General features: G+C 38.2%; 1 protein-coding gene across 2 annotated transcripts in view; it reads left to right on the top strand.

The window, feature by feature from the left end:
- ASAP2 (ArfGAP with SH3 domain, ankyrin repeat and PH domain 2) overlaps nt 1-14,178 on the top strand; it is a 94,807-nt gene extending 80,629 nt beyond the window's left edge. The window contains exons 23-28 of one of the 2 annotated variants that reach the window (XM_075145079.1): nt 1,632-1,793; nt 2,698-2,866; nt 4,589-4,656; nt 6,278-6,381; nt 10,473-10,595; nt 11,560-14,178. In XM_075145079.1, coding sequence (XP_075001180.1) covers nt 1,632-1,793; nt 2,698-2,866; nt 4,589-4,656; nt 6,278-6,381; nt 10,473-10,595; nt 11,560-11,634 — 701 coding nt within the window. In that variant the 3' untranslated portion in view covers nt 11,635-14,178. Of the gene's footprint in view, nt 1-1,631; nt 1,794-2,697; nt 2,867-4,588; nt 4,657-6,274; nt 6,382-10,472; nt 10,596-11,559 lie in introns of both variants that reach the window. The other variant, XM_075145078.1, reaches the window with a different exon arrangement.
- The last annotated feature ends 275 nt before the right edge of the window (nt 14,179-14,453 follow it).

Raw genomic sequence — 14,453 nt, 5'->3', positions numbered from 1 at the left:
AAGAAAAATGACTATGTAAACATGTTTTTCCATGGTGCTGTAATTCAGACACCGTAAGAGGAGATACGAGTGGGGAATGTTCTAGGCATACGTGAGTGGCTTCTGCCTTTAGGAGCACTGTGCAGAATGCAAGACTCCATATACCAGTGATTGTGTCTGAGATGGCAAATTGAACATCTGTGCAATATGAAAAGTCAGTTATTGGTCTCACAGGAATGGCTGCAGCATAAAAGTCGGATTAAAATATGTTATTTTGGCGGCAGAAAAACTGAGAACAATAGAACAGCATGGTATTGTGTTACTTAAAAAGGGTAGCATGAGACTGGGGGAAGTTTAGCAGCATATAAAACTTAACCAAGGTGAGATTCCTTTCATCTAACATTTCTGCATGAAGTCTAAGCTTAATATCTAGACACCTTTTTTACTTGATGGAAAGGAATGTTGCCCCCACCAAACAGGAAAATTCACCCAAGGAGCTTGCGTAGTCTGTTTAACTGTTAGATTCTATCTCCAAATTAGTAATACAATTGGATAGTTAAAAAGACTGGTTTACCCTTTGATATTATTTTAATCATGACCAACCATACTGTTTTACCCACTGTTTGCCCTTGATTAAGTGACACTTTTCAAAGAGTGTCATTTTAATTTCATTCCCAACCCCAGACTTCTTGGCACTGGTATAGCGCAACTCATGCCAAGAAAGCATACTGCCTGGCTTAGATTATTAGCTCATGTTCTTTACTCTAGAAATGTATTAGCCTATTATTTTATATTCTTAGTTAAAAGCTATAATAGCATCATCGATCTTAGCTTGTTGTTGATTGCTGATGTTGTTGATGTTATGCTTATGGTATATTATTACTCCTTTATGCTCTTAGCATTAGGCTGTTCTCTAAGTCTTCTGAGCCTTTTATGCTTTTCCCTGCAACTTGATATTTATTCATACCTTACTCTGTTTCATCTTTTCTTAATATGATGCTCATGTGCCGAGTAGGGAGAAGTGGCATGGTACGTGCAAAATACTGGCTTTATGAAGAAAACCTGTAGTGTGTTTTTATGAAATGGGGAGGCAGCTGTGGCCTAAGAATGGAGTTATTTAGGAGGCCCTGAAGAAGTCGTACTTTGTAACTGTTTCATGACTAGTTATTACAGCTTCTTGTTTGGGTAAAATTCAGAATTACAGTTTTATGTCAATTCCAAGTCAAAACTGATACTTCACTTTGAGTCAGCAATGTCTGCTAATGCTCATGCAAGAGTGAGGTCCTTTTCTTGCAGTACCCGAGAAGATTACAGCTATCAGTCAGGGATTAAAGAAGGTAGCAAGACGTGCCTTCTGTCTTCTTGTTGAGAAATTTCTGCTTTTTCAAGTGTTGACATATTTTAAACTAATGACTGGAGACAAATTTTACTTAGGTAAAATGTTAGTAAGACTTCACCCAGAATCTTCTATGTAATTTTTTACACCAGACTGATTTCTGCTCTGGCATTCCAGCAGGATGGCAGTGGTTCCTGTTGCTGAATATAGTGGTCTATTTTTAGTGGCACCATTTTTAAAAGCACGGGTGTGAATATTAACACTTTGTGCTTAGGGTAAGCAATAATAATAATACAGTATTTTCCTCTCTTTTTAGTTCAGCCTTCAGTTCTTGGCAGTGGTATTCAGACAATTTCTTCATCTAATGCAATGTGGAAGACAAATTCTTTAGGAGTGGAAAGTATAAGCAGGCAGAGGTCTTCATCAGATCCACCAGCTATTCATCCCCCTGTGCCGCCATTGCGTGTAACATCTACAAGTATGTTTCCACTTTCCCCTGTTTTCCCTTCTGCTGTTTCTAATCATAGTTGGCTTATTTCTCCATTTCCACAACTCATACTTCCTCTTTTGGTGACTGTAGCTTTGGCCTATCGTTCCCATCCGGTAACTTTGTATGAACTGTCTTCTCTGATGTTCCAGTGAGGACTGTATGGGGTAGTGCAGGGTCAACAGGAAATACTACCTATTACCAGAGCTGAAGAGCTCTGCTCTTCACTTTTATATACAGTTTCAATGCTGCATTTCTCACTAGTTGTAAAGATGAGCGTTACATGTGGGCCTCGGGCTACATCCCCATATTGTGCTTGATTCTCGCAGACCACAGGAATGCAAAAAGATGTTTTAATGCATTGCCAGCTGCTGTTGTGGTGGTTTCAAGAATTCAATAGAAATTTTAATTAATTGCTAAAGCTGATGTGAAGTTAGTTAGATGTTAGTCGTAACAAGATTTTAAGAAAAGACATTCCTCTAAACAAAATTTCTCAGATATTATTCACTCAGTTACTTTTCCATAAAACACAAACTGAAGGCCTTGATTGAGCAAACAATATTAGCACTTTATTATATATACTCTGATCTACTATTTTGAAGAATATGACTGACTTTGGTAAAAATTTTCCTTGCTTGTACTTTAATGCTTGAATGAATTGAAGTACTTATGAGCTTCTCTGACCTCGACTAGGTGAAACAAAAGGTAAACTTAGTTCCAAAGAGGTTTCCAATGGAAGGATTGCTTTCTGTTTAAGTTATTGATTACATGTAGTAAAGCATTTTCCTTGGATGGGGGTAAATCCTGTAACAGGAAAACCTGTGGATGAGAACCCAAGAAACAAAATGGCAAATAGAAATTTAATTCCATTTCACTGTCTAACTTTCTTCTATAGATGTGCTTCCTCCAGCACCACCGCCTCCAGTGGCAAAGACAGCCAGCATTATAGAAGCTTTGAATCAGCAATCTAAACAGCAACCAGCTCCTCCACAAACTAAGCCAACCCCACCACCACTGCCCCCACAACCTCCTAGTAGAATCTCTCAAAGAAAGCCTATTCCTGGGTAACTGATGTCATTTTAGTATTTAATACACTTCATAATTATTAGTAACTTTTCAATTTTATGTTATATTACATGCAAGTCATCTATAAAGCATGCATACTTTTGCCAGTGATGTGTTCTAGAGTATGGGAATGAACAGAAGGCAGACATTAAGGGAGCAGATTACAAGGATTCCTACAGTAAAAACAAGACAGCCTAGTGATTTAAGATTGTGTGATTTGCAGAATATCTACAGAATGCTTAGCCGTGATGGAAATAAGAAACCACAAAGAATAATCCATTTCCAATTATCATCTAATGACAAAGAAGGGATAATGCGATCTTATGTCTGAGTGTGCCATTTATTGTTCACATGTTTTGCGTAGGTTCAGTTCCATTCAATATTTTCATTCATGCCAGGAGTACAGGGACCTGGAACAGAAAATATCGTTTTTAAATTTGCAGGAAACAAAGTTAGGAGGGACAAGTGTATTGGAAAACAGGATTATATCCAAAGCAGCCTTGAGAAACTGGAGTAGTAGTCAAGGGAGAAGAGGGGTGTCATTCAGTAAGCAACACTTAGTACTTAAGAACAATCAACTAAAAAATGAAGCATGGAGAACAGCAGAGTACGGTTAAGCAGAAGTCCTTAAGAGAAGGATCTGCAAGGACATAGTGAATCATAAATAAAAGTAAGTCAGACGACTCATGCTGTTGTGGAAGAGTCAAAGAGAAATAGTATTGTTTGATTATAGCCTGCAAACTATATGAATTAATCCTTCCAATTGACTGAACATCAGTAATGCTTCAGCTGGACTACTGTTCAGTTTTGGGTATTGTAGTAAAATAAAGATACAAACTAGTGAGGCAGAAACCGAGGGAGATCAGTAAGGTAACGAGAAGTCCACAAAATACGACCTGTGAGAACAGTTTGGAAGAAGTAAGATTGTCTTACATTTTTTAAAAAACAAAATTGTAGCATAGATACACGTCTTCAAATACGTACAAAGTGTTGGATTATGCCATTCATTTTTACATCTCATGATGGCTCCAAGAAAGACAACTTTTGTTTAAATTGTGGCAAGAATAATTTAGTTAGACACTAGGGAAAGCTTTCCAAAAATAAGCATAGGGAAATATTGTAGTAGCTTGTCTGAGAAGTTTCTGGATTCTCCAACACTGAAAATTTGGCAGAGTACAGCCTATACAAACTTAGATAGTTATAAGATATAGGGACATGTATGTGTATGTGTATATGTGAGATAAATAATATACACGGTTGATCTTTTGTGAATGAAAGAGGTAAACAACCTTTGACCTTTGAGCTCCCTTTTTAGTCCTTTGATTGCATATACCATACTAAGTAAAAGGGAGAAGCAACTTGCTGAAGCTTGCTATAATGTAGAGATTAATACAGATACATAATTTTAATAAAGAATGTTAAAACAGCAGTGAAAGGAACTTCAGAATTTAGAAAAAGAAAATCTGCTCTACACAAATTACAATTGCAATTGTAATTGAACCTATTTATTCTTCTGCCTTACATTTTTAAATTAAGTGCAACTTATGATTGGTGTAATCAAAAATACGGAAGCAAAGTAGTATTTTTAAAAGCAACATAGCTGTCACTGGAATATACTGAAAACATGACATGAATTTTATAATGTGGAAAATACTCTGTATTGTTGCGGTTCAAGTTCTTGTTTGTTTCTTAAATGGATGAATTTCTAACTTTCTGCACAGGACTGAGAAGTCATCTGGCTTAACTAACAAAGGGCAGTCCAGAGGACTTGGGTCTCTACAACAAACTGGTAATTGTGGTTTAGAGATCTATTTTATTGTAATTAAGCTATCATTATAACAGCCTACGGGCGAGTGGGTTTTTTTTATGTACCTTACACATTTAACTACAGTCACTACCAGCATTCTTGTTGTTTCTTTTCTTGATTGTGTAAGCCCTGATGCCTCAAGCTCTTCTGCGTGAACAGAGTTATGGGCCAATTAATGTAAATAATGAGGCCAAGTAATAAGAAACAGAGTCACAGAATGGTTGAGATTGGGAGGGACCTCTGGAGGTTATCTGGCGCAACCCCTCTGCTCAAGCAGGGCCACCCAGAGCCAGTAGCCCAAGACCATGTCCAGATGGCTTTTGAGTATCTCCAAGGATGGAGACTCTACAGCCTCCCTGGGCAACCTGTGCCAGTGCTGGGTCACCTCACAGTAACAAAGTGTTTCCCAGTGTTCAGACAGCACCTTGGTTTGTGTCCATTGCCTCTGGTCCTGCTTTCCAGCTGGGTGGCCACCAGCATGTATTGGTGCATGGGCTTGTTCATTCCCAGGTGCAGGACTTCGCACTTCCTTGCTCCAGATTTTCCCCTGGTCCCTGGGACCTGGGATTCCTGAAGACTGGTCTTGCTAGTAAAAACTGAGGCAAAGGCGGCATTCAGTAGCTCAGCTTTTTCCATGTCCTGTGTAACCAGATCCCCCATCTCATTGAGCAATGGGCCCACATTTCCCTAATTTTCCTTTTGTTACCTATGTATTTACAGAAGCCCTTCTTGTTGTCTTTGACAGATTCAATTCTAGTTGGGCTTTAGCTTAACTAACCTCACCTAAACCCCACTCAAAGGATGCATTATGAAAACTTTAGCTAGTTTACTCTCGTTTGCACGTGTCATAAACAAGGTAACAGATACACATTTTAGAATAGAAAAATGTGTTTCTAGTTTGAAAATCTAAAGCTCATATAGTGTCACTTTTAATTAAATTGCAAATTGATATTCTCTTTTCATGCTAATGAAGAGAGTTCATTATTTATTCTGCTCTTTTCATTGTTCAAGGTGACTACTAGTTTGGGACATTAAAATAATGTCATCTCAATAAAATGTCCAAAGTAAAGTTTGTGTGGATTCTGTGGTGGTTGTAGTGGAATTTCTCCTACCCAGTTTCCCCTTCCACTGTAAAATGTTCATTGGTTCTTACTGTGATTCTTTTTTATTTGCCCTTGACATACCCAAGAGGAATTTGCTAATGACTATCTGCCGTCTGTGTCAGGAGTCTCCTGTGAAGGATAGAGCATCTTGATAATGATGGTCTTTACTAGGAAAGAAGGGTTCTAAAAGCACACAGTCTACAGTGAACAAATGGGGAAGTGGGATATTTGGTTTTGCTCTCATCTATTCTGTAGGCTTTTTTCTCTTTTAGCATATCTGCAGTATTAAAGGTCTTAGGTAATTGTCTTTGGGTAAGGAAAAGGATAGAAAAATTCTGTTCATTTATTTAGAAAGAACCATTAAAAAAATGAAACACTCATGGGGTATAAAATTATTTGTATCCTTTAAAGAGTAATTAATTTGGTTTCAATTTGTGTCATCACTCTTACTTTTTTTTTAAAGCATGCCTAAAATTTACTTGTTTTACTTACCTTAGCAGCAGGAGAGTCTGTATGCGAAATTCCAGTAACACAAACTGGTTCTACAACAAGTACTTTGGCACAAATCCAGCCACCAGCACCAATGCCTAGGAAGTCACAAATAGTAAGTAGATAATCTGGGCTTTGATTTTATTAAATCTTCTGCACTCTATCAAACATGCTGTTGACATAATAGCGTATCCTGTTATGGAGAAAGTGTGAGAATCATGAGAAATACAAAGCCTGTATCCTATGTTAAGTATTTGTGTGACTTGTACTAAATATTTATGAAAACTTTTCTTTTCTTGCGTTTCCTATATGATAGTATGTGATTTTAAATTAAAAAAAAAAAAACCCAAACACCAACAAAACCCAAAAAGAAACCAAAGAAAAGAACCATGGCTTCTTTGCTTGTGTCCAAATGTTACCAACACAATCCACAGAATGTATGGTTTGACTTATTGAAAGTACGTAAGCTTGATAAGTGAGTCACCTGTAGATCATATGTAACCATTCTTAAACTTCAGTGAAGTAAGTAATAAGGGAACTTTTGTGCTTACTTTTATAAGGGAAGTAGAGATACTCATAGTTGTTCACATAGGTCAAATGGCTTCAGACAAGGCGAGTAAGAGGCAAACTCAAAACAAAAGAAATAGGTTCTTTGTGCAGTTGGTTCTCTTTGCATCTCTTTGTCATGCATTCACTGGATGACAGGAGAGAAATCTCTTGGTAAATACACAGAAACAACATCTGACTTGAGACATCCCCAACCAGAAGGTGGTTGAAGGGTGAAGGGGAAGGCTGGAAGCGTCAGCCTCCACCCTCCCCCAGCCTTACAGTGACTGTTAGAAAAGAGATACTGGATTTACGTGGACTCTTGATCCGATTGTGTGGCCTTTTTATACTCTTATTTATTCTTATTTAAAGTCTAGAACCATGAATGGTAACACACATATTAGTGTCAATACCTGTATTCTTATGCTGGTATAGGTAAAGGGATGTGTTTTCAGATGTCAGTTGAGCTGTTACGTTATGTGTAGTTCAGCTGGGTCTTTGGTCCCTGCTCAGATTTTGTATTGCTCTCTTACGTGATAGACATAAAACATCCATATGTGTGATCGTGACAGTATTACTCTACAGTAAACAAATCACAATATAGAGAGTCCATGCTTTTTGAGATGCTGTATGTGACAGGTCTGGGTTGTTTCATGCTTTACATTCTCTGTAGGAGTGTGGTTCCGTAGGTAAATAATAAACTGAGAGGTGAGAAACATGCTGTTCCTGCCTCTGCGATTGTATTATTAATGGGCTGTAACGAAAAGACCTGCCTTCTTCAGTCCTCTGTCTCTCTCCCTTCATCCATTTTTCCTTAACCATGTCTACTGAAATAGTAATTCTGCAGGACAGACTTTAGTGTGTTTGTGTGCATAGCCTTGCACATTTGTATTGAGCTCTTGGAACTCCTGTTAGCTGTTTCTCATCTGACAATGCTGAAAAGCCACAGAGACATCTGGAGTTCATCTTGCATTAGTTGGGAGTATAAAATCTTCTGTTTTCTTGCCTCCTCCACTCTTGTTTAACCAAGTTACTGTCTGTCTTGCATCAAAATAACTTCCATGTTTTAGGCCGCAATAAAATTAAATGGTCTGATTAGTGTAAAGTGGAATATCTATCCCTTTTGCTTACATGCACTGAGGGAATTGTCATATTTACTCTGAAGCTGTTGGACCCTGATCACAGTTTCTGTTGTGTGTTCTGGGATTCAGGTGTGAGCACTGGATACATCCTTTCAATACATCTGTCATAGAATCATTAAGGTTGGAAAAGACCCCTAAGGCATCAAAGCCAACTGTCAACCCAACACCACCATGCCCACTAAACCATGTCCCTAAGCGCCACATCTACACGTCTTTTAAATACTTCCAGGGATGGTGACTCAACTACTTCCCTGGGCAGCCTGTTCCAAGGTCATTTCTGAAGCAGCTCCTTGCCTGGCTTTCTGTATAAATTAAGGCTGTAGTAGTTCTCTATGTTGTTCTCTCCTTTTTTTATAGGACAAATTGCTTTACTTGTGAGTGAATGGGGTATCCTGGCTGGTTTTTCGGAACAGTCACGGTGTCTCCACAATTTAATATTAATTGCACATAATATGAAGAACAAATCTGACTCTCCAGATGTCTCTAGGGCTTCAGTAGGGTGAATTCTGTGAGACTGAGAAAATCAGCTCGGTGATTTTCTTCTTGTCACAGGACAGAGAAATAAGGGAAACCTGGCTCAGGAAGTGTGTGCTAGTTAAGGTGCTTTAGCTAAATCAATCTAGCTAAAGCATCTTAGCTGAGATTTGTCAAGGGCCCCTCAGCTAAAGAGCTTTAGCTAGATCAGTCTAGCTAAAGCACTTTGGCTAAATCACTCCATTTAGCCTTATATACTCCAGCCTTTTTTGCTAAGTCTTTATCCTGCCAAAGAATCCAGAGGCCAGCCCAGATTTAGGAAATGATTGCAGAAGTGCTCCTTGAGTAAAAAAAAAAGAGGTCTAGTTGTACATGCACATGTAGCCAGTGGCTTATCTCCTGTACAGTGCATTTGCCCAATAACCTATTTTTCAGATGGAAATTCCTGATGCATCTTTTTTTTTTTTAATGTGTATTTTAGATTTTTGAAACCATATTGTAGATACATGGGAAACTTTGCTGGAAGATTTTAGTCTTCTGGGAATGGGATCTATTTTAATTTCCTTGGCTTCTAAAGAACAAGAAATACCTGTAATTACTGCACTTTGAAGTTAGTAATCATATCACTGTTGTACCGATGTGAAGCTTTTCCCTCTTGACCTAAAAGGTGGTTGTGGTTCAAACTGTAGCTTGACTGAGATGGAGCATCTGGCAAAATTGCTATGATGCAGTGCACGGCTGCCAACTCACAGGGGTGTACCCCACAGATAGAGCCTAAGTGTATCCTAGGTCTGGGCACATCAGGTTTTCTTACACTAAAATGCAAATGGATACTTACAGAGGAGCATAACGATCATGCTACCTCCCTCCTTCCCCATCCACATCCCCCTTTTTCTGCATGGCGCTCAGGTCTAACAAAATGGCACATTAAGAGGCTGTTGGACAGTACTGTCCACAGCAGAGCATTTTGTTGGTGGAGAGAAGTAGATTTGTGGATGGAGTCTCTTCTCCCCTTACAACCCTCCTGCTCCATGGCTGACCTAACTGGACACTGGGACCAGTCCCTGGGGGACTCCAGGATGGTGATGAGACCTTCTTTTCCTTATGTCATCTGGAGCCTCTGTCCCAAACACCCACTGCATTAACAGACGTCTCTTGACCTAAATGGCACTTACAGCTCTGCTCTGTCATCTTAGGGTAGAAAGGAGAGACTTTTGCTGGCTATGGCTGGGCAAACTGAGGAAAAGGGTGGTCTCACGGTAGAAGGCTTATGCTCTGCCTCCAGGTCCTGCACCTCTCTACTCCTTGCATGGAAACACTATGTAGGTAGCATTATTGTTGGTCTGCAACAGAGAATGAGGAGGCTGAAAAAAAAGGCAGCAGCAGGCCGGGTTGCACTGGGAGAGGTGTGAGATTAGGATGGTGAATACTGTCATATCAGAGCAAAACAATTTCGGCATCGCTTCAAATAGAACACAACTAGGATTGGAGTCCCACTGCAATATTAGAATATTGCAACTCCTTACTGAACTTTCCTGTTGGAAGAGTTGACAAACCACTCCTGTGGCTTGCAGTCCTCAAAGCACTACAGAGAGGCAGAGGACGTTTCGGAGGGTTTGTACACTGCTGAAATGGGTTTAGCAAATTAAGAAGGGACGTATTGGCAAGTGGCTCAGGCCTCTGTCTGACAATGCTGTTGCTGTTACACTTGCTGCATAGCACTTGGTCTTGATCACCCCATCTTCTGAATAAAATCATACTTGCTGCAGTGATGCAGAGCTCTGAAGACAGGTTTGGATGAGCCAAAATGGAAGATTGCTAAGGGAAACCTGGCCCATGCTGGTGGTGCAGTGGTTCCGAAAGGCTTTGGATGCTGCCAAATTCAGCCGGAAGCATGAGGACCCAGCCTAAAAGATGTAGCTGAACTCTAACCTATGAAAAATAACGGTTGGAAGCAGTTCTGAAGCTTTCTTTAGATCAACTCCAAGTCTGTTCTGTCTTTTCCATGCTCTATTATTAACACTTAGTTATTTTTATATTTCAGTCAAAAACTAAACCCAAGAGAGTAAAAGCAATTTACAACTGTGTAGCAGATAACCCAGATGAGCTAACTTTTTCAGAGGGAGATATTATTGTAGTTGATGGTGAAGAAGATCAGGAGTGGTGGGTGAGTATTTTGCATTTTCTGTCAACATACTGTGAAAGAAATAAATGAAATCTAGAGGTTGACGCTGACTTCAGAACATCCCCTTCCAAATAACAAGAAAAGTTTCATCTCATGGAAACCTAATTCCAGAAATCTCTTCTGTAAAAAAATCAAATTTCAGATAAGGTTTTGGCTTTTCTCATTTTAAAAAAAAAAAAAAATCTGGTTAGTAGGGTTCACAATATACAGGGGATATGGTCTGTGTGATTCAGGAAATTCTTGGGGGGTGTCAGAAGTTTAGGATTCTGCTACTATTTCATCTTTCTTGAAGATGCTGTGTGGTGGGCCTGAGAAGACAGCTTTGTATTGTCCTAATTCTTCAGCTGACTGAGGTTGAGAAATGGTCTTTATGAGCTGGGAAACCATCTCAACTATTTACACTGCAGAGGCTCATCAGCTAAAGCAAAGTCTTGGGAAATTGTTATGCATGAAAACACTTGCCTTACTTCGTTAGCTAGCGAAGAATAGAACTTCAAATTGCATCTGAATTGACAATAATGCTGTATAAACACAAATAGATTCAGGTAAAACCCAGAACTATCGAAGCTCGATCTATCCTTTTACTTTTCAGTGATTGTTAAGAGGGGGAAGAAGCAGCAACTTAACAGAGGCAGAATATGGGCTGTCAGGCATTGCAGAATGCGCTGAAATGATGTAGCAGTGGTACTGCATTAAGAGGGGTTACTTTCAAAGAACTGGATAAAACAGAATTTGAAAAAAATGTCTGTAGCTGAATAACAAATGCACCTTGTAGGGCTGAATTTTCTGATTATGTTTCCCATGCGCAAAAAACAAGGAGCACCACTGGAGAGAAGATGTAGGGAGAGGCTCGTCATACTACAGGCAGGAAGGTCACTGGTATTCATTTTGGTGATACTGAAATGCCTTTTTGAGATTAACTTGAAAAATATCTGGACTCTTTCAGATTGGTCATATTGATGGAGATCCCAGTCGGAAAGGAGCTTTCCCTGTATCATTTGTGCACTTTATTGTTGACTAAATTGCTACTGATAAGTGGAGACATTTCTCATTTCCAGCGGTCACAGAAATAAGTTTTGCTCTATTTCATTTCATCTACCTATCTGCAGACACCTTGCCAGAGCACTGCCCAAGTCCTAGGTACTGTAGCTTACTTTTTTTATTGCCATCGTTGTGATTTTTGGGACTTTTAAAACTTTTTTCTATGTGAAAACTTCTCATGAGCAGTTTACACTTTAAAAAAACCACAACTCTTCCTGTATTTTTCATGGTGAACTGAAAAGCTTTAACAATCAAAATCCATGCAAGTGTGTGAACATCACAACATTATGAATGTTCTTTTCAATCAATTCACTGTAATTTTATTCTCTCTTTTGTAACATGACAATACCACAATTCAGTGTTGCTTCCCCAGTCAAGGAAATTGTGTACATCTAACAGGGCAGTGAATTTATCCAATTCTCGATACCACTCGAAGTGTTGGAACCAAAACATGCAAGCTGCTGCGTAGTTCTAAATTGGACTGATTCAGCATCTTGCCATACTGGCTGTCATCCAGGATGTCAACTATTACGGAAGAAACTATTTTAATCGGCTGTCTTTGGCCAGGTAAAAGTGAAAAAGTATTTCAGTTTACCACAGGAGAAACTTCTTTCTTTCAGAATGGATGTAGATATTTGCTTAAAGTTATCTGAAATCTGTGTTAGTCGTTGAACTTTCTAGTTCTAATTTTGTGAGCTTGAGACTGTTTCATTTTTCTATGCTGCACGTGTGTAGAACCTATTTTTTGAATGTTCTTTATGTATGTTACATCCATTTTGGTCATTTAACGTGACTACTGCTGGTTAACTAAACTATGGCAATATTAACGAGTTACTACATTAACTCAAGGATATGAAAACTGCACTTCCTGAAATGTACTTAACTATGATGATGGATTGCAGAGCATTTCTTACGCTTGTCTCATTATAGTGTTTAGACTTTGTTTTTAAATTCTTGAATTTTCTTAAATCATCCAGCAATGTGTTCACACAGAGAACATATCTGGTGGAACATTTAGATAATTATCTTTGGTTAATAAGGTATCACCTCACAAGTACACTACGTCATGTTCTCTTTTATAAAATTTGTGTGCCACTACCTTGCAAACAATGATAGTTTGCTAACTCACTCTGTATTTATATAATATACCCACATATATGGTAGCTACACTGTTGTTAAATTAGTTTTACTAATTTGTGAACAAAGGCTAGGCCATGGATGGTTCCCAGTTGGTTGATGGAATACAAAACACCAATACAAATCTGACGTCATTTTGATGTTTGTATATTGTGAAATTGTACCAGTTTTCGCTTATGCTACAGGAAACAACTGATGGCATAGGATAAGAAAAATCAATGTCTAGGTCACATTGGCTTTGATCACGTTTCGTGAATATTGTATCTCTAGATTTATCAAGAGAACTTTGAATTTCTGACAAATGGTGTTTAAATTGGCCATTTCATATTGAACGGAATGGAAAATAGGCCACCACCATATATGCTTATTGGAGAAAAATCACATTGCGTTAGTGCTGGAAGAGCAACACTGATCCTACCTTGTATTGCCTTTCCTAAATGGTACAGTTGGTTGATAGCCTCTCAAATGTGTGGGTACAGCCAAGTATATGCGTAACTTTCATTTTCTAGATGCTGTTGCTGCAGTATAAAAGGGGAGCAAACTGGAATGTTTCAAGATATTTTTGTTGCAAGTTGAAGCAGATTAGTCTGTATTTTCAAAGTTCCCAGTAAAATGACAGAGTAATAGTTTAGCACTACAGTTTTATTCACTTACTGATATGTTCAGTTTGCAACACTATTTTGTATGTTTCTATTCCTGATAGAGTCTAGAGAGTAAATGGGCATATTATTTTGCACAGATCTCCTAATGTACAGTATTTTTAACACAGAATCTTATAGTGTATGTAACAACTCGTAAAGTTAAACAATGATGCAAATTTTCCTTGAGTTCTGCTAGAAGAGGAATACACTTTAAAATGTCACAACCTTGTTCACTGGTCACTTAGAAACTAGGAAACTTGTAGAAGACAACTTAATAGCACTAATAGTGCAAACAGATAAAATCTCGAGGACCAATAAAGAGCAGCTAAGCAAAATGTATCCCTAGATTTTCCGTGTTTCTCAAAGTTTGCTCCTCTGGCAGAGGAAAAAGAAATTCTAGAGCCTGTAGATATCTATTTATAATATAAACCTAAGAATTTTAAGTCCAAAATTTTGGCATATTTCATACAACTTTTCAAATCTGATTAAAATGATGATTCAAAAAACCTGTTAATAGACAGACTATTAGGTTGCTGTGTTAACTGTTTAAAAAGGAGCAAGTGACACTTAAAATGCAGCTTAGAATGCTATGAGATGTATAATATTCAATTCAGTTGTTTTTATTTTGTTTAGTTGCAGAGCAACTGTATATATTGTATAACCTAAAATCAACTCTTATTTTCAATGTCCTGGATGCAGTGATTTATAATTAGAGCATGATTAATAAATTTTACTCTTGTTAACCAGTCAAATGTCTGGAAAAATAAAACTACTTTTAAAATCACTGGCTACTTCTCTTCTGTTACTCTGCATTGTTTAGGCAATATTGTTCTTTTCAGTGTGTAAAATGAGAAATACATACAAATCGTACTCGAACAAAAAGATACACATCTTGTGGATTTTTAGTTGAACATAGAAACTGTGTAGATGGCATACTTAAGATTAAATTAGAGTACCAAATGACTACCTATCATCACTTTGCTCTTGTTTTGTTCCAATATCTATGTTAAGCAGAACTGAA

Source organism: Calonectris borealis, chromosome 3 (genome assembly GCF_964195595.1).
Source record: "Calonectris borealis chromosome 3, bCalBor7.hap1.2, whole genome shotgun sequence".
Classification (NCBI taxonomy): Eukaryota; Metazoa; Chordata; class Aves; order Procellariiformes; family Procellariidae; genus Calonectris; species Calonectris borealis.
This window is presented reverse-complemented; position numbering and strand designations above follow the sequence as displayed.